Genomic DNA, 26,767 nt, shown 5'->3' on the forward strand with positions numbered 1-26,767 from the left:
GGCCGCGGGGAAGCGCCGCCTCCGGTGACTTCTGCCTCTCGGCTTCTCCGCCTGGACTTGGGAAGCGCCTCCGCTCTCCGCTCGCCTCTGCCCTCTCCTGCGAAGATCCGGGACAGGGCGAGGAGAGGCGGGAGGAGCAGCCGGTGCCTTCTCCGCCCTCTTCCACGGCGGCGCCTGTGACAGCCCAGGCCCCGCTCCTCCTCTGGCTCAGATGGCGCCGCAGCCAGGGGGGCTCGGCCGGCGCTTCAGGCTGCCCGCCCGTCTTCCTTGGGTCTCGGTTGAAGCGCCTTAGGAAACCGATCTTTGCTCCGCGTCTCCATGGAGGAAGGAGGAGGAGTGACTAGCGAAGGGCGAAACACAACCCCTTTTTACTTGCTTTTGCAGTCTGCCAGGCCAGTTGCAATAATGTAGGTTCCCACATGGCTTTAACACTTCTGAAGTGAAGTTTTCAAAGATGTGCAGACAAGCTACAGGCAGCTTACCTTGGAAACTAAGGGGCAAAAATAGAGTGAAACAGCTTTCTTTTATTTATAGCCCACAGAGCATAACAAGTAATTGGAATTCAAAACGAGCTTCTAAAAGCCCCAAAGAACACAATCCAGTTTAAAGAAACTATTCCATCTGACTACATTGCTGAACAGACCATCACCTTAAATGTTCAGGAGGCCCATAGGAAGAGGGAGAAAGATAGACAGTATGAGAGTTTTCCATAGCCTTTGCCATTGCCCGGAAGGTTTTCTAGGCTAGTCATAGGCCCCCAAATTTCAGTGTATGGTAGTATCGCAAGAAGGGCCTCCTCAGCAAACCTCAAAGCTCTCATAAGACCCTTCTTACTCAATTCTTTCTATGTCATTTGGTGATTTGTTGTGACATCATAGTAGAGCTTGACTAGGTACTTACTGTTTCGTGCATGTTCTGCCTGACATTGAACTAATTACTGTAATATAGGGCTGGGGAACCTGTAGCTCTTCAGTTGTTGTATTTCAAGGTTTTTCCATTGGGGACCTTATAGTAAAACTTTGACAGCAAAAGAGATGATAAAAGGCGAGAAGGAGGAAAGGAGGACAAATTTATCCCATAAAATACAGTGACTTGAGCTGTATATTTATGGAAAGGCAATGTGGTGCCATGGTTAGAGCATTTGGCAGAGATTGAAAAAAAACTGAGTACAAATTGCAAAGCATACTGAGTGACTTTGTACCAGTTGCCGTCTCAGGATAACCTACTTCACAGGATTGTTATGAGAATAGAAGGGCCTGAATTCCTTGAAGGAAGGGTGGGATGTAAACCTGATGTAAAGTGTGTTGTTTGTGTTTAAATTTGTAGTACACCCTAGCCCAAGGGCTCAAAGTGAGTAACAGCAAGATAAACAGCCTGTGATTAGAGACACCTTAATTAACCTGAATAAGTCAGAGCTGTAGTCTTGAGTGTAGACTGTGTGTAGGAAGCAGGCCTTGGTAAAATGTAGAAGAAATGTTAAAATTAGGGTAAATATGTTGGACTTTATCACTTAAATTTATGTCTGTTTATACAAATGTAACACTCATTCTAATACCCAAGATTACTCTAATTGCACAAGTCTGATCCAGTTCAGAACAGTTTTTCATCTTGGTTACTTTTTTCTTTAATTCCTAATTTGCAGTGATGATTTCTTGACCTATGTTGTACCTGAACACAAAAAATGTAGGAAACACTATTGTAAAATTAATTAGACATTAAATTTTGGATGGGGAATCACACCCCAGAAGTTGATGGACCTTAACTCTTGTCATCCCTGAACATAGCTATCTATTAAAGAAGATTTCAGAGTAGCTACACTCTCTAACTTCATTCCAGAGATATATGTATGCAAAAAGATGCTGTTATGTAGTTTGGGATGTGCATTTAGATAGTGAGATACATAGTACCTTGGGATAGGAAAGAATACACCAAGAATACAGGTGGAGGAAGGACAGGTAGATCTTTCCTTTCTCCAAGTGCCTGCTTGGTTTTCATGCTGGCTGAGGAAGTAGGGGCTTTTTTCCTTCTGTGGTTAGTACAGAAATCAAGTAGATCAAATCTGCCCCATCTTCTCCTTTGCCTTTATGATATGTCTCGTTTCCTATGTGTACTAGACATATACACACAAGAATGTGCATGTCTCTGGGTTTGCCTTTTTTCTTCCCATGCAGCAAGGATCCTATGTTGCTCTGAACAAGTAGTTTAGCTGTTACCTGCCTGCAGGTGTCCTTCTGCAAATGGCCTTATCAGTATTCAGTGCCTGTTTTTGTTTGAGCTCAGTTTTGGAGTGGATAAAAACATCTACCATGTCTTATTTATTTATTTAAAATGTGTATCCTTACTTATTGTTTGTAATGAATATCCTGACTGTTTGTTTAAGTGTGTGTATGTGTAAAAGTAAAGCCAATTCAAAGCATCAACCAAAGCATGATTATCAAAAGTACACTGTAGACAAGGCTTTTGAGAATTAAATGGTTCTTACTTCATGCCTAAGGGCACGGTCCTAACCCTAGATCCATCAGGATGAGCAAGTTAGGATGTGGCAGATCTCGAGGTCAGCCAGCCAGTTCCCAGCTCAGCTGGGCTATACAGGCACAAGTCCCCAAGCCTGACTCAGCCAGAGATTCACAGGTGTAAATAACTCCCGCATCCCTGCTCAACCAGGGCTAAGCAGACTGAGCCAAGTTTGACGAAACTTACACTACTGTGACTCCTGAAAAATAAGTTCTCCAGGCAAATGGTGGGGATGGGAAACTATTTTAAAGGCTTGTTTTCCCTCTGTCAGGCTGCTCCTGAATGGAGTTTGGAAATGATGTACTTTATGCTACTTAACTTAGGTCTGCATAAATCATACTGGTTTTCCATACTTAGGATTGCTCTCTAAAACATATTGCGAGAGATGCCTGCTGAACCTCCTTGGGAAGAGCATTCCACAATCAGGGTGTTATAAAGTGAAAAGTTATTCAAAGGAGATAACACCCAGAAGATGACCTTAACAAAAGAGTTCATATGGGATAATACAATCCTTCAGATACCTCACTTCCAGGCAGTTTGGGGCTTTAAAAATCAAAATCTTTGAAAGTATACCTGGTAACAAACTGGAAGCCAATTTAAATACAACATTTTGTCAATACAGGCAAAATATGCTTAGCATGCTGAGTGCCTATTAATAACTTGAACTGCCATCTTGCAGGAGTATAATGCTTTTCACAGAAAGCCCATGGATAACAATGGGAATATTGCATTTGTTCTGGAAGGCCACAATTTGCACACTAATCTAAGTTGGTAAAGAGTGCTTTAAGCAAAGATATCACTTAGGCACCCATAAACAAAAGAGTTGAGAGCAGGCCTAAGCATCCCTAACAAGTAGTGAAAGGACAAGCCAAATACAGTGTTTCACCTTATTAGCCCTCACCCATCATATTACCGAGTCAAAGCAGTAGCTTAGAACAGGAGTGGTCAGCAAGATATCCTGATGACCTTGCTGCCTAGAATTGAGCCAAGTTGGAGTCCTACAACAGCTGAAAGGCACCACCTTGGCTAAAATGCCACCATTTCACCTGGATGGGACTGTACATACTGATGACACTTTACTCCAGAGCATGTATGCTCTTCCGCAACAGTTTCATGTAGATGTCTCAACAAGATATAACCCTGTGGCACCCCATAGCATATATGTAATGGATTGGACCAGTGGTAATGGCTCTCCCTTATAAGTAAGTGGAATCACCAAGGTGCTGTGCCTTCATCTCACATTTTGAACAGTCAGATAAGTACATAATGTGAGAGAGTACCAAGAAACCTTGAGGGCACACAGGATTATTTGCGGAGTTACACTCCGCAGTCCTTTTCACAGTGAAGGTCATCCACTGAGCAACCAAACCAATTTGAATTCTAAAACTGGCAAATCAGATTGAAATGTACCTTGAAATTGTGCTATTTGGGATTTTCTAGAGGTGTGTGCCCTTTAGTGAAACTAAATGCACAGAACTTCACATCATCTCAAAACGTTAGGTTGTACTTTTTACAAGCCCATTCTAGAGAGCCATGCTGTTAAACCATTTAAAATAGTACTAGGTCTACATTTTTATCTCCTTAAATACAAAAAACAAAAAAAAACCATTCAAGACAAGAACTTTATTCCTATGAGGTGAAAATAAAATGACCTGTCAACCAGTACTTCAGATAGCTATGAGCCCTCTCCCAACCGTAAGCCATTTCCCTGATCTTAATCAAGCATTCATTTCAAACAATCCATTCATTTCATATACATTGTTCAGGAGAACTCCCCAATGAATTAGGAACATTCAGAAGCTTCCCTATGTTGAGTCAGACCATTGGTCCATCTATTTCAGTACTGCGTATGCTGACTGGGATTGGCTCTCCAGGATTTCAGACAGGGTTCTTTTCCAACCCTACCTGGAGATACCTTGTCCTACCTTCTGCATGCAAAGCAGTTGTTCTACCACTGCACTACAGCACAGTCCTTGTGCTATGGATTGTGCCCAGATAGAATATCTCTCTAAAATGTATGCTTTCTGGATCAGTTAAATCCTTTAAAAGAGGGCTTTTTTAATAACTAAAGTGAACAGTAATAAATTCAGCTGTTATAAAAAATAAATAGAAATAAGCTTAAAGAAAACTATTAAGCAAACACATTCTGTATTGTGTGAATCAACATAAGAAAGCTGTGAAATATCATGGATAGTTTTTATGTTTGTGTCCACCAAGCAATTGTTGCCAAGATTTTCAGACTGTGATCTATGGATCACTGGTTCTCCATGACCACCACACAGATGGTGTATTAAAAAGTTAACAGCTACCATACTTCCACATGCAGTAGCAAAATGAACACTGAACCTGATCAGAGGCTAACAAACATTACATTTAGCTTCATAGGACTTCATTCACCAAACAGGCATATCCATCCCATTAGAAAAGCAAGAATACTAATATTAAAATGTGCATTAGGTAAAGGTAAAGGGACCCCTGACCATTAGGTCCAGTCATGGCCGACTCTGGGGTTGCGACGCTCATCTCGCTTTATTGGCCAAGGGAGCCGGCGTACAGCTTCCGGGTCATGTGGCCAGCATGACTAAGCCACTTCTGGCGAACCATAGCAGCGCACAGAAACACCGTTTACCTTCCCGCCGGAGTGGTACCTATTATCTACTTGCACTTTGACATGCTTTTGAACTGCTAGGTTGGCAGGAGCTGGGACCGAGCAACGGGAGCTCACCCTGTCACGGGGATTCGAACCGCCGACCTTCTGATCGGCAAGTCCTAGGCTCTGTGGTTTAACCTGCAGCGCCACCCGTGTCCCTTAAAATGTATGTGCATTATATGTGTTTTTAATATGCAGAACAATTTTGAGTGGTCTACCGAGATACCCCCATGCACACACATACCCCAGCAATTTTCAGGTGGTCTGGAGGGAGGATGGAGGTTGGCAACTGCTGCTCTAGTATTCAGTGTGACAGTCAGTGTAAACCCTGATTTCCCTACTTCTAATGTGATACGGAATATAATATAATGAAATCAGTTTTTCCTTAAGTAAGATTTTTCTTTGCTTTCCAGAGGTGTCCTGGTGCGGCTGGAAGGATGCAGCCATCCAGTTGTTATGAAAGGCTTATGTGCAGAGTGTGGCCAGGATTTGACACAGTGAGTATTGTTGTATGGACTTTGACTTCTACTTGATGGTGCTGCATTAAACTGAGGATTTTCACCTTTGAGGAATTTAAACTGAAATCAATTGCATTGCACTGGAATAATGCTCTTCATACTTGGAAAGAACAATTTATGTTTATTGTATGCCCAGCAGTGCCAGAAATAAGTGGAAATATGGAGCATGCGAACTTGCACCAGCATATTACAAAATAGAAATAAACATCAGTTTGATGATAATAAATATGGCATTCTTCATAAAATGTATGCAGCGGACTAAAACATTGGTAGGTATGAGCACAGGTTTATTGATGGATAAACCAAAGCATCATTCTTTCAAAAGGAATGTAAAACATCCTTGCTGAACTATTGGGCATGAATGCAACAATAAAGAACCAAATGGGTGACAGTGTTGTACATAGAAAACCACAACAGTAAAATTTCTTTTGTAGTAGGAACTGTTCCCTGTTCAGGTCTCCAGAAATACAGTCAAGAACTTGAAATAGTTCTGATTAATAGAATTGATGGGAGTGTCTTGGGAGTTTGAAATAAAGATTACGGCTGTTGCCTGTAAAAAACCTTCATGTTTAAATATCCATTTTGTGTCCATTGTCTTCACAAAGGCCAAACAGGATATTCTTGATATAACTATCAAAATACACTGCTGCCCACTGATGTCATATGACAGCTTATGTGCAGATAAAGCAGGGTGGATGAAGAACAACATTTTGAAGCCAAGTGTAATCACTATTGCACAACTGCTCATGCACCATTATTATTATTTATTTGATTTATAGCCCACCTTTCCTCCAAGGAGCTCAAGATAGCACACATGGCTTTGCCCCTCCCCATTTTATCCTCACAACAACCTTATGGAGGTAGGTTAGACTAAAATACAGTGACTGGCCCAAAGTCCCCCAAGCGAACTTCATTGCTGAGTTGGGATTAGAATCCTGGTCTCCCAGGTCTTCATCCAACACTCTAATACCTACATTACACTGAAAGCAGTTTTATTCAGATATTGGGATGCTGCCACCCTGTATTCCTATATTCCAGTTTAATTCTTTCTGAGAGCAAATGCAGTTCACTTTTGAAATTTTAAGTAAAACAAAACATACACAAACCCAACAATTTTATATTGCAAAACAGAAATGTGGTATTTGTTGTAAATGTTAAGACTTTCTAAAAGCCTAACATTTCTCTCAATAAACAGAAATGAATCCTAATCCTTTTCACCATTATTCTATATGCTTCATAGGATGCCAATAATTTAAGTACATAGATGTGTATATGTACTTGGGTACTTTTTACTTGGTTTAAAAAGCGTGACTCTGGTCTCTGTACCAAGGTGTGCCATTTTTCCTGTTCTTAAATTATATTCTGCTTGCCAATTAAACATCATGTAAATTTACTGTTTGCATACACTGTTTAAGGCTGGTTGGTGCAAGTGATAAATAAGGTAGTTGTCTTTAAAACTTACGGCACAAATCAGTCCTGTTAGAGGGTTTTTTTGGTAACTGTTATTAATAAAATTTGTCTGATATCTTTCACATTGTTAGGTTACGAAGCAAGAATGGAACACAGAATATGCCAGTATCCACAGCAACTGTATCAATGGTTCATAGTGTACCAGAATTGATGGTTAGCTCTGAAGTAAGTACAGTATACTCCTACTCTTCCCCTTATTTTTGGCAGGGGCCCAAAGTTCAGCAGATTTAATTAGCAGAATTTCTTCATTATGAATGCATGTAATACAGCAAGTTTGTCTTAGCTAAATTTGAAGTTGAAAGCAACTCTTTCAAGTAGATAGAATCCTAAGCTATACATGTTTCTGATGTGTTGTAATCAAATTTTAGTTTTGAAGAGAGAACTACTGCCTTACTACTGCCTGCTCCCTTGGATTTCACTCTATATTCTTCTTGCACAAAGCCTGCCAATACAAGTTTAGATGGCAAACTTATTAAATTTATATCCCAGTCTTTTTGCCAAACACAAAAGCAATAAAGCAACATAATTAAAAATACTGTTGAAATTGAAATAAAAATCAGTCACATACCCTCACAGCTAATATTTTAAAAGTAGCCACGAACAGTATATTTTGGCCATCAAACACTTGGGTGCAAGTAAAATGTTATACCCAGGAAACCAGCTGCTTTTACAGCACATGAAGAGCAGTGGAAATAACGAGAACTCTGTACAACATGCATAAGGATTTCCATTTGCACAAATGGAGGGTTCTGCTCGGGGGGGGGGGGTGGAGGAATCTCCAGGACAAATTTAGATTGCACTAACAGAAGTACTTCATTGGATAGCACTCCTTATTTTTTTGCTTGTAGGGGAAAAATGCACACTGCATCTGCCACATACCAGAAGTTCAAATAAACCCTTTGCTGCAAAATCCACTAATTAAACATGTTGATGCAGTGAGTCTGATACATACAAATTGCTAGGATTTTGGAGGCCTAGAGGGCAACTCTAAGATGATGTTCCACTTCCATTTGTTCTTTAATATGAGTGAAAGGAGCTATTTAGTCAATTGAATTTTGCCTGGCTGTTGTTTGTTTTTCTTCTTTGAAATTACTGTACATTGCACTGTGTCTACTGAGATCTGTTCAAGTTAATCCTCATTTTATGCTTCAAATACACTTAATGGGATACTCTGTTTTTATTGTAGCAAGCTGAGCAGCTGGGAAGAGAAGACCAGGAGAGGCTACGCAGAAATCGAAAACTGGTGCTAATGGTAGATTTGGACCAGACATTGATCCATACAACAGAACAGCACTGCCAACAGATGTCTAACAGAGTAAAGCAACATTAGTGATTATTGTTCTTTGCCAAAATACATTAAAACTGTTCAATATTTCAAGAATGAAATGCTTTATAAAGTTCATAAACTAAGAGGCATCCAATTCATAGCAAATAAAAACTTTCCAAAATATATAGTAGATCCTAAGCCCTTGTTTATTATTCTAGCTTCCAGAAGAAATTCAAGGCATCTAGCACTGAAAGAAAATATAAAACAAACCAATAATAAATAAAAATGCTGGCATACATACTAAATCTGCAGTAACTACAAAGAAACAACCATTAGAATTTGATGTCCAAACATTGAAAATAAGAAATACAGCCTTCAGGATGGGACAAGATCAAATCAATAATGTAAAAATAATGCATGTGAAATCTGCTTGTATTGCTTTTTGCCAGAAAAGGAACAGTAGGTGGTAGACAACTAAATTTCCTCAGAATAGACTAAATTAAATTAATGGACACTAGTTAGGTCCATTAATTCCAATAGATCTTCTCTGAGTGATACTTACCGTAAATTTCGCTCTATAACACGCAGATTTTTTCTCCTAAAAAGTAAGGGGAAATGTCTGTGCGTGTTATTGAGCGAATGTGTGGTCCCTGGAGCTGACTCGCCGGAGCGCAGGGGCAAAAATAGGCAAAAATCAGGCAAAAGTAAGATCAGGCGGGCGGGCGGAGGGAAGGCGGAAGCTGCTGCTTTCCTGCATTCTGCCTCAGGGTCTTACTGCCCACACGCTTCTGTTGCTGCGTTTGCTCAAACTCAACAAAGAGCAGGGAATCCCCTGCCCTCCTGGCAAGCAGAGGGTTAAGGAAAGGATCGAGTCCTTCCTTCTAATTCTTTCCTAGTCACACTGCGTGCAGGCTCCAGCCCACCACCTCCTCCTCTCCGTGCTCTAGGGACTCGCAGGCAGCCGATAAACATGCAGGTGGGAGAGAGAGAGAGAGGGCTGGCTTGGGGGGGGGACTTTTGCCTTCCTTTCCTCCCCCCCACCCCGTTAAACTCCTCCCCTGCATTCTTAGCCAGCTGCTTCTCCGCACACCCCTCTTGTGCTTCTTGTCCCTTCTGTGTTTTTCCTTCCCTCCCCATTTAAAACGTGGTGACAAAGCACGGATCCACATGGATCCTCAGGATTTTTGCATTGGGTCACCCCAAATTCACCATCAGATCACATTACATGTCCATAGCTACAGTCTGTACCAAAAAAATCACGCACCCACTGTTGCCTGGGGCTGCAATGGTGCAAAAACGTGGTTACAAAGCATGGATCCACAGGATCTTTGCACTGGGTCACCCCAAATTCACCATCAGATAACATAGCATGTCCATGGCTACAGCCTGCACCAAAGAAATCACGCACCCACTGTGGCCTGGGGCCACAATGGTGCAAAAACGTGGTTACAAAGCACAGATCCACATGGATCCTCAGGATTTTTGCATTGGGTCACCCCAAATTCACCATCAGATCACATAGCATGTCCATGGCTACAGCCTGCACCAAAAAAATCACGCACCCACTGTTGCCTGGGGCTGCAATGGTGCAAAAACGTGGTTACAAAGCATGGATCCACAGGGATTCTCAGGATTTTTGCATTGGGTCACCCCAAATTCACCATCAGATCACATGTCTGTGGCCACAGCATGAAGCCCAAAAATGATACATCCACTGTTTCATTCAGAATGTTTTTTCCCTTGTTTTCCTCCTCTAAAAACGATGTGCGTGTTATGGTCAGGTACGTGTTATAGAGCGAAAAATACGGTAGTTAAATAATCATCTAGTGAATATTCAGTGAAAGTACTTGCCCACACAACCAGAGGTGCATAAAGGTTGGGACTTTTCAGGAACCTCTCCTACTTCAGCTGTTACAAAATTTGCTCCGAGGTCTGGTGTACTCTCCAGTGTAGCAACTGGAAAAGACACTTGCTGCCCATGTGGGCTTTCTGGATCCTAGCTAGAGAAATGGGAATGAAACTGAAGTTACCTAGCTAGCTCCCAAATATTCTTAACTAAATTGATCTACTTGATAAATAGCTAATACTACTTCATCATATAGTGACTATTTTCAGTCATTCTATGATAAGGTGGTCTAGCCTGTGACTCCAGATGCTGCTGAACTACAACTCTCATGATTACTGGGCATTGGCTTGGCCTGACAGAAGTTGTAGTTCATGAGATACTATAAAAACCATGCAAGCAAATGTAAATGCTGAGCTGCTCTTTTTATTGAACGTTATAATGTATATTTGTAAGTGTATACAAACTGCTAACTTTTAAAAGTTTGGTACACCTAATAGTAGTTGAAAACTAAATTCTTTTATAAGCTGAAAATCATTCTGTATATGCCAGAAAATGGGTTTTATTTATGAGTTATAGCTTACATCTTACCAGTATTATCTCTCCCTTTCAGGGAATATTCCATTTTCAGTTAGGTCGAGGGGAGCCTATGCTACATACTCGGTTGCGTCCTCATTGCAGAGAGTTCCTAGAAAAGATTGCCAAGTTGTATGAACTACATGTGTTTACCTTTGGAAGCAGACTTTATGCACATACAATTGCAGGTAAGCAATTCCATGAGAAGTGATGGACTCTCACTCCTTGGAGGTTTATAAGCAGAGGTTGGATAGCCATCGGTCATGTATGATCTAGGTGAGATTCTTGCATCGCAGGGGGTTGGACTAGATGATTTTCAGGATCCTTTCCAACTCTACGGTTCTATTCTATGTACCATAATATAGAACATTCTATATTATTATTATTATTATTTTATTTATTATTATAATTATTATGGTACTTAGAATAGAAGCTACCAAGCAGCTGCAGTGCTGTTCCCAAATTACTTTTCAAATCTTGTTCAAAAGTATTGTTGTTACACTCTGCATTTTTCCCTGATCGGCACTCAAGGTGGCTTAAACAAATCATGCTGAGAGTAACAGTCAGACAATAATATCTGCTAATCCACAACAGGATAAGAGATTAGCATGGGATTGAGAGAATTGGATCATCATCCCTTTTATTTAGATTTTTGATCCAGCTAAATTGTGGCTAGGTGCATTGTTTCATTTACATGAGGAATGAAGGCAGTAGAACCTCTGTTTTCGAGCATCTCAGATGTCGAACGTTTCGGCTTTTGAATGCCGAAAACCCAGAAGTAACTGCTTCTGTTTTCAAATGCTTTTTGGAAGCTGAACGTTCCACGCGGCTTCCGTTTTGAGTTCCCCTATTGTATTGAGGCTTCTGTATTAAGTTTTTGGTTTTCAAACGTTTCGGAAGTCAAACGGTCTTCTGGAACAGATTACGTTCGAAAACCAAGGTTCCACTGTATTCCAACAGGCAGTAAATTAAAGTTCTTTGGTGCTGAAAGCATTATTATCCTATTGCATTCTACCATTGACTTCTTGTTACTTTGGCCTATTTAAAGCACTCAAGGTGGTATCCAATGAAGTAGTTCCGTTAGCATAAGAAATTCTGGCTTCTCAATAGAATGTCACCTCTCCCTGATGCCCCCCCCATGCCCTCCCCATATCTGTTCTGCAGGTTTGGAGGGAACCCCCAGAACAAACATAGAGGTTGCTGAGGGAGAAGACAGGGCAAAGTTCCATTGCACAGCCAGAGGTCCATGCACTAACTGAACTACTTTGTTGGATATTGCCCTCAGTTTTACAAAGCACACAAAAAGCAACATTCATTTGTAAGAACAAAACCAAAAATCTGCAATTGTGCAGTACCTTCACTGGGACAAGCCAAACTGTTGCAGAAGCTTTCAGGTTCTCCAGAATTCTGCATCTGGCATTACACAAAGCTATTAGGGGAGGTAGGAAGAGGAGGAATAAAAATGGGGAACGTACATGGCTAATCTGATAATGTACCTACCCATGAGGTCAGTTTGCAGACTTTGCTCCAAGATGCAAACTTTCTTCTGTTTTGAAAATCACTGTTGTCCCTCAACATGAGACCATGAGAAGCCAGAAGTGATGAATAATATATAACTGCCCTGAAAAGAGTGGGGTATGTAATTTGGGTGGAGGGATTCACTTTTTCCCTCAGATCTCAGGAAAATGTCATGGTTCTGCTTGAAAGAAGAAAAGCAACTCTCCAACTGTGTGTTTTTATAGCAGTCATTGTTTACAATAGTGTGTGCATGCTTCAAACACAAGGTGGCAGTAAATTTAAAGAGAAATTGTGTTGAATGAAGACTTCATTTAATGTGCAGTGGAGCCTGGATGAAAAACCCGTGGCCCTCCAAATATTGTTGGATTCCACTTTCCAGCCAACCTGGCCAGTCAAGGATGAGAATGGGTGTAAGCATGTGTGTGAAAGATAATGGGAATGGATGCTGATGGGGTGTACATAAAGGTTCCCTATAAGGGAATGCAGTTCTTGGGTTGAGAAAGAAATGTATTTAATCTTTTAACTCTGCTTAATAAACTAGGATTTGCACAGGCTGCATCACCCTCATGCAGCCCCAAAGTCCTCTTTTCATGTGAGTGGGCAAATGAGCATTGAAGCCGTACTTAACCACAGTTTCCCTTTACATGCATACTGGGAAACTATGCTAGATTCAGTCCAACCAAGTTAGAATATTAGGACATCTTTTAAGGATGAGTTGGGAATCTTCGCTTGTTTGGAAACCATTAATTATTGTTTCTGGTTGCCACATAATGGGAAGCCATAGCTAATTGCAGCTTCCTGGTTTGTTTCTCCACTTCTGTGATGGACGCCGCATGCAAGTGCATGGAGTCATTCATATTTTGGCTTGTTGAGTCATGATTTGATTGTGTAAACCAGGTCATTAAATAACCATTACTTTGAGTTTGTTGCTAATCGAGCCACTGGGTATTGTTGTTCATGCAAGGAAATGTAAATCACCCATAAATGAAATATGTTCTTAGGAAAGTGTCAGTTGACACATAATGTATTATTTTTATATAATTAAATAGGTGAAAACCAAAAAAGAAAGTATATCCCGATTTATTCCTCAACTGATTCTTTTATGTAAGCTGTTTATTCCTGCTAATTGGTCTCTTCAGGATGGTGGTATATGTTGAAAGAAGAGGCATCTGTTCCTTCTTTTTTCCACTTTCTCCTTAACCCTAATCTACATGTGTTGATACATATTAATAAAGGACTGGCCAGCTGATATACTGGCTGATATAGTGATCATTTCTCCCTGTTTCTGTTGTTCAAGGTCCTACCTTTATCTCCAGGACACAAAGTGAACTTACTCAGCTGAGAGGAGCTTGTAGGAGGGGGCTTGTGTTTTGATCTAGCCCACCGACCAATCTAGTTAGCAATTGACTTGTGTAGATAATGAATGTGGAGAAAAAACAACAGACCATTTATGGAAATATTGTTGTAACATTTTTATTTAAAATATTCACACCTCGCTTTTATTTTCTACATTAAGTGGCTTATTTCACTTTAGTAGGCCAATGCATCTTTCTAAGTTTACTTGGTGATGGTTCTGTCTACCTAATTCTTTCAATTCATTATGCCTAGGTACTGCAAGGGGATGACCCTACATGAATTTGCTGAAATTCTTAAGCATAGTCGGGTGAGTTAAGGTTGAACTTCTATCCTTAACTCTCAAATTTTCTTGTATTTGTGGGTTTTAAGTTATTCCTGTAAGTCACAATAGTTTTTGCCTACATGTATCAATTTTTGATAGGTGACTAGTGATATTGGGAAGTGTGTCACTGAAACCTTTTATAGGGAATTCTAGAAAGTGCTGCGTCAATAGCCTCTGAACATCCAAATTCTTCAAAGTGCATCACATCACTCCCTGAATCACCAGTCATGTCTAGAAATGGATATTGCACAGTACCATAGGGGTCACAATTTTAAAATAACTTTCTCAGAAATTTTGACAGTGATAGTTTATAAAACAGAGTTTGCACTGGGCTTCTCCAGATATAAAATAATGCAACCTGTGACCCACCAAAGTGAATGCAGCCGACCCTGACATATATTTTGTGGTGCCAGATGCTTGACAACCCTTTAATTTGTGCAATCTCTGGCAAGCAGCTAAACCAGGAGGCTTATGAAACTGCAATATGTGACTGGTAGACCACAAGTGCAGGACTACTTTAATGTGATTCCCCCACTATGAAACTAAAAATGGTTTATGTAACATGAGGAAGTAGCCAAGAAATCGAATGCAGAATTCTTACCTGATTATAGTCCTTAAAAATCAGTTTTTCAGGACAATTGTCATCCAGCCATGTTTTAAAAAACAAAGCTGTTACTATTTCAAGATAGCTCAGAAGTATTTATGTTCAAATCTTACAAGTATAACTTAAAACCTGCAACTACAAGAACTCCTATTTAAACTTTCCCTTAACTTGCCCATTTTGCTTAAGAATTGTAGGATGCTTTCCACTGCTTTGGCTATCTACAAACCCAAGACATGGCACTGAACAAATGGGGGAAATCGACTAATGCTGAGACTTGCTATGAAGTTTTTACAATGGGGTGTACTGTTATATCGCAAAACAAGATGTGATGCTTGACTGGCCATTATGTTGACCTAAATATGCTATGTTTACTCTTAAATAAACTACAAATATAAACTTCAAAATCTTTTTTTCTATCTAACAAAAACTCACATTTTATTAAAAAACATTCAGGAGGCACTCATAACCCCAGTTGCTTGGGAGAAAGCCCCATGAATTTCCATTGGACTTTCTTCTGAGTAGACATGTTATTGTGACCCTATCAGTCATGTTGCAAGTTATATTAGCAAGTATTTATTACAATTATTTATTGCACAATACCATACATGCCTACTCTGAAATAATCTTTATTGAATTCAGTGAGACTTGTTTCTAAGGGTGTATAGGATTGCAGCCTTAATGGCTTAATACCGGTCTCTAGATTTATGTGTAGTATTTATGGTTTATGTAGTAGATGAATGTATTTGGGGATCTCATTAATAAATTTTAGTTATGCACAGTAATTCATATTAAAAGCTGTTTTTGGCTAAAACGATCCTGTGGTATTCCAAAGAAAATCATACTAAGTATGATGATTCTTGTGGAAAATACATATTAATTTTGAACTTCTTTTCCTTAAAAGCATTCTTGGACTCCGAAAAGAAGCTTTTTTCCCATCGAATATTGTCAAGGGATGAATGTATTGATCCATATTCTAAAACTGGGAACCTTAGGTATGTATTGGGATTGGAATATTGTTCGTGAAGCATTTGGAGGGATACTGCTGAAAACAAATAACATAATTTCAGTATCTAACTACTTTTTTAAACTTCCCAACCTGCCACTCCTGGTCATAAACATATACATCTCAATGCTTTTTTACTGTAAAGCAATGGAGATTATATCCTGCCCGCATTAACAGAAACTGATAAGAAAATAGATTGCCATTGCTTTTGTTTTTCTATAACTATTTGCATTTGAAGTGATTTTTCAGGTGGCAGGAATGAGAGTTAGAATTATTTATAGGAGTGCATCTTTTTTCTGCCTATGAATTCCCTGCCCCAAACTACTTCTTTTTTTAAAGCTACTTCAGTTCCAATGGAGGTTACTTTGTGTTATGGAGTTCAATCAGAACAAAAATATGTTGTTGTTTTTAAGGTTGCTTCAGGGAGAAACCATGGATGATGGAAGGGTTCAGCTCTGACCATTCACACCATGCTTTAAATCTCCCCCTTCCTCCCCCTTCCCTTCTGCTTTTGTAGGGATTTGGCATGACTGGGGTTGGGCGTGCTGCCATCATATCTATTTTGACCTTGGGAACTGCAGAATAGGAGCCTGTTCAGGTGTTACACTCTCCACTTGTGCACACCCACCCACAGCAGAACATCCCCCAGGTATTTCAGTAGAAATCTCCCCTGCCCTGGATATAAGCCATTTTTTTATTATTATTTTTTTTAGTATATTCAGTATCTAGAAAAACAGAGAGCCTACATTCAAATAGGCTCAGCATCTTTGGTTCTCAGCACGTTTGGTCGCAAGCGGATTGGGCAGAAACGCATGAACCCAATGATTCCTTCAGTCTCTCTGTGTAGAGCTGAAAGTGGGGAGTACCGTATTTTTTGCTCTATAAGACTCACTTTTTCCCTCCTAAAAAGTAAGGGGAAATGTGTGTTCGTTTTATGGAGCGAATGCAGGCTGTGCAGCTATCCCAGAAGCCAGAACAGCAAGAGGGATTGCTGCTTTCACTGCGCTGCGATCCTTCTTGCTGTTCTGGCTTCTGAGATTCAGAATATTTTTTTTCTTGTTTTCCTCCTCCAAAAACTAGGTGCATCTTGTGGTCTGGTGCGTCTTATAGAGTGAAAAATACGGTGATTTATTACAGGCCCTAAGAAAACTATGCAACTAAGTAGGACCTGTCCTAGTTGGACAGAGCTGTATTGGATACATCAGTGTAGCAGGATCTCTGACCTGCCTGACAAATCGATAGAAACAAATTTTCATGGGCAATAGGTCTATTTTAAATCTCTTATACAGCATGATTGAATGATATGCTGTTTCTATATGTACTGCACATATCAAAGCTTTGAGTATGAAACTATTACCTTTACCATCCAAAGAAGCTGAATCATAGTATTTTTATTCCTTTATAAAAATAAAATAAAATAGTGCAGTTTTGTGCTCCCATTGCATACCCAACATTTCTGTCACAAACAGCTGCACCCTAACTTGAAAACAGTGGCGTAGCGTGGGTTGTCAGCACCCGGGGCAAGGCAAGTAATTTGCGCCCCCTAACCCGTGGATTTGCGCCCCCTAACCCCCAGATGTTGCGGCCGGTGCGGCCGGCCCCCCCTGCACCCCCCACGCTACACCACTGCCACAAAGTAGTGCGAGGCTTAATCACATGGCGGGGAAGAAGGCAGCAACTGGGTCCCAGGGGCGTCTCTGATGTGACTTTACGGGCACCATTTGCAAGCGGGGAGCGGCACCCCATCCGCGCGAGCGCGCCCCCAGACGCAGGAGCCGCGCAGGCAGGGCTGGGGGCTGAGGCGCCAATGGAGGGGAGATGAAGGGCCTGCGAAGCCCTCGAGCACCAGAGAGCTGCTCCTGGTTTCGCGGGGGGGGGGGGCTCGGCCGGGGGCGGCAGCCCTTTTGTCCGCAGGATGGCAGCGGCGCCACCGGCCAGCCCCATTACCGGCCCGGCCAGCCTCCCGGGGCGCCAGGGCTCCGCCGCAACTAACACCTTCCCTCCAAAACTGGGCTGGTCGGATGTAGTTCTCTCCTGCGCTCAGCTCTGCGCTGGGCGGCCGCTGCATTTTCCCTCCCCCAGATAGTCCCTCCCTCGCTCTCTCTCTGCTCCGCAATGCACGCCTGGCACCCTCCCCCTCCACAGTGGGCGGCGACCCGGCAGCTCGGATCAGATTCGCACAGCCAGCACTGTGAGAGAGAGAGTGAGCCAGGACCAGGTAGGGGCAGAGAGCTCCGAGTGCGCCCCCAAAAATGTTGCGCCCGGTGCGGCTGGCACCCCTTGCACCCCCCACGCTACGCCACTGCTTGAAAATTCTAATGGCATTCAAAGTTAAAGCTATTGGGGGGGGATTATAAGACAATTCTATCGTTTTGTCCAGGAGAACAGCCTCACTCATACCACTAGGTGGTACCTGACACTAATTTGTTAATCACATAATATAGCTTAGTTGAAAGCAGTGATTGATTGAATTGTTTTCCAGGTGGCAGAGTTACAGGTGATGCTTTCTACTGCCCATCTTTGTAACAGCTGATTATAAAAAAAAAGTCATTCTTGGTGGATCTGATTTTTATTTTCTGTGCATTTAAAAGTGAAGGACTTGTGTATGTGTATATATATTTATATGTATCTATGTCAATTCAATATCATGGTTTGTTTTCTTTGGTCAGCTTCTGGATAGTTTTAAGCAAAACTGATAAATATTAATCATTGTGATGATACAGATGAAATGGTAGTTGCTTTAAGAAAACAAACTGATAATGTCAAGGACTGCAATCAGTATGTGAATTTAGAATGTCTTCTTATTTTATATCTTTATTGAGTAGATATGCCTTAATATGAATCATTTTAAAGAGTTATCTAATCAGTCCATTTCACTTAATCTTTCTCCTGTTTCTAGAAACTTATTTCCCTGTGGTGATTCCATGGTTTGTATTATTGATGACAGAGAGGATGTCTGGAAATATGCACCTAATTTGATAACTGTGAAGAAATACGTATACTTTCAGGGCATAGGCGATATTAATGCACCGCCTGGATCAAGGGAAGTTCAAATGAGAAAAACAGGTAACTATTTTAATGTGTGTTCATGTTTCCTCTTCATTTACAAGGTATCATATCGATAACATACGGTATTTTTAAACAACTAATCTTAAAACAGTTTTTCAAAACCAGTAGAAGTGAGGATTTCAGATTCAGATTCTTTTTCAGTTTGACTACCAGAATAGTTCGCTACTGGACTTAACTGTCAGGGGTCCTTTACCTTTACCTTTTACAAGAATAGTGGACCACCTTCATTCATCGCATTATACTACTTCTCAGGCAGATCTGCTGGGTCTATAGAATTTGTTGCACTGTTACACAGTATTTGGGGGAATCTCAATACACCAAGTTGTCTCAAGTTGAAATCAAATTTAAAATCACGAGTTGCATTCTCCAAAGATTCATCCTTTAATTGGAGCACAGCATTATTTAACACAGGGTTAGGGCCCCTCTTGCTTGCCTCCTGTGAAGATGATACAATACTGTATCATCTTTTTCCATGGGAAAAATGTTCCATTAGTAAAATTGCTTTTATTCCATAAAACTTTACAATTTGATGCAGTACAAGTCAAATTGGGCAGTTTAAAATAGTTTAGAAGAGCAAACTAGATATTATATTAAGCATGACTCTTATGGATCCCCCCCCCCCCATTTTAAAAAATAGGAGCTCCTAGGGTAGGGCAGGGTTTAAAATCTTTCTCTTGCTATGCTGTTTTCCCGTAGAATATTAGCATACTCCAAACAACCATTTTTGTCCCTGAAGCTGTCATTGACTGCAGTATTACCTGACCTGTGGGCAGGGAGAGATTTTTGTTGGGAAAAATGAGCCCTGGAAGGTCTTCAACCCTATGGTCCAAATATGAATCCCTCTACCCCATAGCTGCTATTTTAAAGGAGGGCAAAAACAAAAAAACACAGACTTTTAAAGTCTGTTTTACCCCTCAGTCACAAGCACAACCATGAAGAGGATAAAGTGTGATAAATTGCCCAGAGGCTAGTTGTTGTTAGAACCTTCCTTTAGTGAAAATGAATGTGACTAGGAATACTGTAGTTCCAAATCAGCCTCCTCAGCCTAAACAAAAACTAACAAGTAGTGTAAGCATGTTTTCAGATGGTGACAGTGAAACTAAAGGTGCCTTTCGTGGAAGTTAAGCTCCGTTGAAATAGCTTAGTAGAAAATAGCACATCCATGTGTAGTTATTTGGGTGTGCTAAAATTAGAACATTAACCTTTTTGCTACCTTTGTTTTCCTCTTTTATATTTAGTAAATGTGCTTTTAAAGCCAGACATGTTGTATCAGATCTATTTTAAGGCAGTTGTCTTAATTTCAAAACTTTACAGACCCCCCCCCAATTAAAAATATTGCAGCTTATGGCCTCAGTTGCAGCCGCAGATGTTTGTGCCTGGAATCCCGAGGCAGAGTATCAATAAGTCTGAAAAGACAAGTGTCCTTCTCTATTAATGGCTTGTTATTTGTTGCTTGTGTAAAGGGACCTCCCATCTCCCCATTCTTGTGCTGTTGTAAGCTTGTAATCCTCCTCCATGCATTACCATGTTAAGAGGAACTACGCAATGACAGAACACACACACACACACACACACCCTGCTGCTGCCACCCTGTGTGTCAGACACAAGCTAGCCCTGCTTCACTTTTGCATGGTGAGAGTGGATTCCAGGGTGGTGGTGGGCAGGGTTGCCCAGGCACAGGGTGCCAAAGGTGGGACACATGTTGTGCCCTGTGACTTGGTACGGCAAGCTGTGTTTGAGTGATATGTTGTAATAGGATGTTTTTCATCCTCTGAAACAATTTAATCTCCATGCTACATATGTAAGGTTTTGAGCTAGTTATTTGTTGACCTAAAAAACATAAGTGGAACCATCTATTTCCACCACCACAACCCCAGGCTTCTGGTTTAAATAAAGATAAGCATAATTGGATTAAGTGTCTTTAGCTATTAGGTCTTTTGTATATTTGTTACTAAGCATTTTGGCTTCAAAGACTGATTCATTTTAATATGCATACATATCTCTTAATTTAGCAAATCATTCTTCAAAAGTAACGGAGGCATCGGACCCAGCAACAGCAACGGGAGACTCTGAAGAAGCAAAAAATGTTGGAAATGTAGACGAACAAAGCAATGGCATTCAAAAATCTGCAAATGAAGTAAATGGCAATAACTCTGCCGGCAGTGAGACTCCATCCTGGAATTTGAATTGCAATGATAAAGTTAGAGACTCCTTAAGTGATTCTAAACATGGAATGGATGTTACTAATGATGTGATGAGTGCCAAGGAATCTCATGTGTCTTCAGACGATGATAATAGGACAGCTGTAGGCAAACAACAGATTCAAAACAAGAATACAAATTATTTGGACTTTGAATTGTCGAGTGATAGTGAAAGTGACAGTGGATTGGATGCTAGGAAATCCTCCTCCTCTTCTGCTACAGATAGTGAAAATGAAGGAAAGAGAAGCTGGAGAAAATCAAAACAGCCTGCACTAGAGGAAAGTGCAATGCCTCTGGTGGGAACTGATACGAATGTAGAAAAGGACGGACAGCTGAACCATTCTGCTAACTCTGTATCCTCACCAAGCATCAATCCACAACCCAAGGCATTTGATCTGGAAGCACATGAAGAGAGTGAACAAGACAGCCTTTGTAGCCTAGGAAATGGTTGCGTGGACAAGAAAGAGGCAGAGACAGAATCTCAAAATAGTGAGCAATCTGGGATAACTGTGGGAGAATCTTTAGATCAAAGCATGGAGGAAGAGGAGGATGACGATACAGACAGTGATGACCATTTAATATATCTCGAAGAGATTCTTGTTCGGGTGCACACGGACTATTACTCAAAGTATGATAAATATGTGAGAAAAGAAACAGACGAAATTCCAGATATAAGAAAAATAGTGCCAGAACTGAAACGAAAAGTGTTGTCAGATGTTACCATATTATTTAGTGGATTATACCCAACCAATTATCCCATAGAAAAAACACGGGAGCATTATCATGCTACTGCACTTGGAGCTAAGATTGCAAAAAACCTAGTATTGAATGAAGATGACCCCAATAAGCCAACACACCTTATTGCAGCAAGAGCTGGTAAGTATGAGTAAATCCAAAACATGGGTTTGAACTAGGGCTCTGTGTGAATAGGTGGTCATACGAAGCGTCTAGCAATGTAGCAAGCTTCTAATACTGCTGTGCAGATATTTTTGTGCATGAATATTTTAAGAAACCAGGATTCAGTTATTTTGAAGAACATTTGTACACTTTGAGAGCCAGTGTGGTGTAGTGGTTAAGAGCGGTAGTCTCGTAATCTGGTGAACCAGGCTCACGCCTCCGCTCCTGCACATGCAGCTGCTGGGTGACCTTGGGCTAGTCACACTTCTTTGAAGTCTCAGCCTCACTCACCTCACAGAGTGTGTTTTTTTTGGGGGTGGGGAAGGGAAAGGAGAATGTTAGCCGCTTTGAGACTCTTTAGGGTAGTGATAAAGCGGGATATCAAATCCAAACTCCTCTTCTTCTTCTTCATTCCTCCTTTAGCCCAGGTTGTGTTTCTTGCCTCTGTTGGTATCTAAAAATGCGCAAGTTGTTTATCTGAACAGTTGGCTAGGCCTGTCAGCAAAACTATAATGCTATATGCCTCTGTTGCACACACAAAAATTATCTTACCTTTGCATCTGGATCCTGATTTTGTGACAACAACTAAGACCTTACAATTGTAGTCATTGCTATGTTACAGACTGCTTTAAATGCATGGGGAGAATGTTAAAAGCATCCAAGCTGTGTTCTTAAATCCCGCACCTAATCCCTCTAAACTGTTCTCAGTGCTGATTTATTGAAAAGCGTTTCTGTCACCTATGCTAATGTTTGGCTGTTTTAAATAGGCACAGAAAAAGTACGGCAAGCTGAGAACTATAAAAATCTCCATATTGTAAATCCAGACTGGTTATGGAGCTGCTTGGAGCGTTGGGACAAAGTAGAAGAACAACTGTTTCCTTTGAAGGATGATTACCTTAAAACACAAAGGTAAAAAGTTATGTTTTATTATTTAAATAATACACTTGAGTTTAAAATCTTATGGGGTTCAAGGTTAATACCCATTCTTACAAATAGCTGAAAGAGAAGATCCCAGTTAAACAGGGTTATACAGTACAGAGAAAGGTGGTCCTTCGGATAACCTTAACCCAAGCCATTTGTTTAGAAATTAACAGGTCAAAACCTGCACTTTGAATCATCCCTGGAAATAAATAAGCAGACAATGCAGTTGGTACAAAAAGAGGTTAACATGATCCACATGTAAGAAGCCTAAACCACCTGGTCTTCAAAGGCAGCTCCATAGAGCATGTGGAATAATCGAGATGAAGTGACTTAAGGCATAGATCACCATAGCAAGACAAGAAGGTTCCAGAAAGGGGCACAGATGGTGTGTCCATCTTAATTTTGCATAGGCATTCCTGGCCACAGCTTGAACAGCCAGGTCTGAGCCTAGATCCAAGAGCACCACAAACTTAGGAGCATTTTGTTTTAATCTTGTTTTTATTCATTCACATATGAAAACTAGCCAGAACCGATAGGTAGAGCTAGTGCTCCATTCCTATAAACACTTCCTTAGTAATAACCCCTCTTATATGTGCATAAACATCCATAAGCTGTATGGATTAAAGGGTGCCATCGCATAATTAATACTGCCAGACATGTGTTGTTTCCATGATTTGGCAAGGCTTTTCTTCAGCCAATATCAAGCTGGGTATTACATAAATTGCATTATGTTTTAATAGGTGGAGTAAGGATACGTCAGACCAGCTCCATAGTTTCAATAAGATGGATATGTGTGCATGTTTTCTATAGTTGGAAATATTGCTTTGATGTTATTTAATGTAAATAACAGGTTTTGTTTGGTGCGCTCTAATAAAATCTGATCCACAAGACTGAATTCTTGTGGAAATAATTGCTGTTTTACAGCTGAGCTATGAATGTGGAAATCTTTAGAGATAATGAGAACATTTTTAATGTACAGTTCTTTGTATCAATGTAGAAGGGGTCTGTGTAGTTCGGTCTAAATTAGGGTTTCCATCAGTGCACTAAGCCATAGTTTGGCACAGGGCTGGATCCCGTTTTCAGTCCGACGGCCATATTACTTTCTAGGCAAATTTCTGGGGGCCACATTGCCAGTTCTGGGTAGGGCCAAAGGCAAAAGTGGACTGAGCAGTTAATTTTTACCTTTGTACAGTGGGCTTGATGTTCATACACCCCTCTCTATGCTCCAGGAAGGAATGAGGCATTGTCAGAGTTCAGGGACATATTTCAACCAGATGCTAACAATCAAGGAGGGTGTGGAGCTGGACCAGTAGGGAGTGGGTCCTGAGGAGCAGGTGCGGCCTAGGGAGAGTCCCAAAGACCAGATAGAGATACTTGTGGGGGCTGCATAAAACCTCTTTTAAGGTTCCCCATCCCTAATTTAGCTTTATGTAGCCAGGCTATGTGTTCTAAAACTTAAATACATTAAGAAATGGTGCTTTTCTTTTTGCGAATTTTGGATAAGGACCCTCACTTTATTTATTTTTTAAATGACCTAATGGCGGAATACCTAGAAGTTTTCTGACACAAATCAAGAAGTTTTTGCCATTGTTTACATCGCTGATGAATTTCCTTTTCTACATTTTTTTACTTTTCTGTTTTTCTGTTTTCCAAAAATGTTGCTGATCTATGGTTGAAAGTTCAAACCCACAATGTATACTGTGGGCCAACTTTGGCAAGTGGGCAGGACCACCCACCTGTCAATTATCTGGCATCATCAAGACACTAGATGATCGACATATGTCAACAAGTTAGCCTGCTGGAGTGGGAAAAGAGAGTTCAAAGGGCTTTCTCAGCCCTTTTCACAGTGCCTTCCAAATGTGCAACGGCCAGTTGATTGTCAGACACTGGGAAATGCTGCACACACGTCTGAGCAAACTTTTCAAGCCCTGTGTTAACACTTGGAAGTTCTGGGCACAATGCTGTGCTAGTTGTTGGATGCTTGGGAAGCCCTGTGCAAGGGGCTTTGCAGGCCTTGCAAATTAGCAGCACTTGCAGAGCACATTTCAGCCAAGCCCTGCACTTACTTGCCCCACATTTGACATATGTCCCATACCTGCCCCTGTATGACATCAGGTGTAGGGCAGGTGGGACAGTGCTGGACTAAAACAGCCAGGAGAGAAGATGTGGTGGGCCAAGTGTGTGTGCTTATTTTTATATACACATATATGTATGTATTTATGTATGTATATGAGGAATGTTGACTGCTAACTTAAGTCTTTTAAACATTTCATCTAACAGAGAGTACAGTCCTGCCATGTTTCCAGATATACACAGTGCTTTCCAGACTGCTCTTTTCCACCCAACTCCCATTCATCCCAAGTGTCAGCCTGGTCCTGAAGTTCGGCTTTATGATCCCAACACCGGAAAATTAATTAGGAAAGGATCTCAAAGCTCCAGCCAGTCTTTGTATATTCAAGCACCAGCTCCTCCTCTCTCTCTGCCCGTCCATGGGGAACATTCCTTATTCAGGTAGATGAACATAACATTTCATAAATCATTTTCAAGTTTTGTTTGGCATTAATATTTTAAACAGGATTGTGAAAGAATAATCCCAAGTGTGTTTTCCTCTTGCAATAGGTGCTCTTGAGTCCATGTGTGACACTACATTTTTCCTAAAGAAAAGTATAAGACAGATGTGGCTAACCTTTTTTGCCTGGCTGCATTCACCATTGGGCAGTCCGGGGGTGGGGTGTGCATAGCACATGCCAATGGTGTATGTGGCCACTTCACACCCTCGCATACACAAAATATGCACTATTGGGGTAGCCACAGGTACACACACACACACAGCTTCCCTCCTTAGCTGATCCCTGCCATCAGCTGAGCAGAGTGAGGCAATGTTCCCTCGGTACTCGTTGAACAATTGAAGTGATGAACTGGAATGATAAACAGTGAGGTGCTTTGTATCCCAATCAGGGTGCTGGATTCTGCCTACCCCAGCTCCATATTTACTTAAAATAAATAAACCTTTCTGCCACTGCTGCCAAACTCAGTGAAGCCTTAGAAACCAGAAAAGGTATGTGTGTAGGGTTCAAGTCCCCCAACAGGATTAGCCACCTGTAATATAAAAGTAGGGAAACAAGAATCCTTCTTCACCCTCTCCCTTATTGTGGTTACTTCTGGCTCAATGGTGTAACGTTGGAAAATGTCGATCACTTCTCCTACCTAGGCAGATATCTTTCCACAAGGGCCAACATTGATGCCAAAATCCAGCATCGCCTGAGCTCTGTGAGTGTGGCTTTCTCCCGGTTGAAGTGCAGAGTGTTTGAGGACCAGGACATTTGCAGGGAAACCAAAATGCTTGTTTACAAAGCTATTGTACTACCAACCTTACTATATGCTTGTGAAACATGGTCCATTTATAAACGCCATCTCCAGCTCCTCGAAAGATTCCATCAATGGTGTCTCTGAAAAATTTTACACATCACTTGGGAAGACAGGAGAACTAATATCATATCAGTGTACTGGAAGAAGCAGAGATCACCAGTGTTGAAGCAATGATTCTTCAACATCAACTTCATTGGACTGGTCATGTTGTTCAGATGCCTGATGATCGTCTTCCAAAGCAACTACTCTATTCTGAACTTAAAATTGGAAAGCGTAATGCTGGTGGTCAACAAAAAAGGTTTAAAGACTGTCTCAAGGCAAATCTAAAAAAAATGTAGTATAAACACTGACAACTGGGAATCACTGGCCTGCAAGCGCTCCAGTTGGAGGACAGCCTTCACCAAAGGTGTCATGGGCTTTGAAGACACTTGAACTCAGGATGCAAGGGAGAAACATGCTTAGAGGAAGGCACGCTTGGCAAATCCACACCATGCATGATCAACTCCCGCCCAGAAACCAATGTCCCCACTGTGGAAGGACGTGTGGATCCAGAATTGGCCTCCACAGTCACTTACAGACTCATTGTTAAAACTGTGTTTATGTAAGACAATCTTACTCGGCTACGAGTGATCGCCAAGGAAGAAGAACTTCTGGCTAAGCACATTTATA

General features: G+C 41.1%; 1 protein-coding gene across 1 annotated transcript in view; it reads left to right on the top strand.

Moving 5' to 3' along the window:
- The window catches only part of CTDP1 (CTD phosphatase subunit 1), a 48,549-nt gene that overhangs the window by 787 nt on the left and 20,995 nt on the right, over positions 1 to 26,767 (top strand). Inside the window, exons 2-10 of the mRNA XM_081873378.1 lie at positions 5,578 to 5,661; positions 7,224 to 7,317; positions 8,339 to 8,467; positions 10,876 to 11,026; positions 15,540 to 15,630; positions 18,541 to 18,707; positions 20,723 to 21,787; positions 22,576 to 22,717; positions 25,010 to 25,240. Coding sequence (XP_081729504.1) covers positions 5,578 to 5,661; positions 7,224 to 7,317; positions 8,339 to 8,467; positions 10,876 to 11,026; positions 15,540 to 15,630; positions 18,541 to 18,707; positions 20,723 to 21,787; positions 22,576 to 22,717; positions 25,010 to 25,240 — 2,154 coding nt within the window. The remainder of the gene's footprint in view (positions 1 to 5,577; positions 5,662 to 7,223; positions 7,318 to 8,338; positions 8,468 to 10,875; positions 11,027 to 15,539; positions 15,631 to 18,540; positions 18,708 to 20,722; positions 21,788 to 22,575; positions 22,718 to 25,009; positions 25,241 to 26,767) is intronic.

The sequence above is a fragment of the Podarcis erhardii genome (genome assembly GCF_964252035.2).
Source record: "Podarcis erhardii genome assembly, chromosome: 8".
NCBI classification, from domain to species: domain Eukaryota; kingdom Metazoa; phylum Chordata; class Lepidosauria; order Squamata; family Lacertidae; genus Podarcis; species Podarcis erhardii.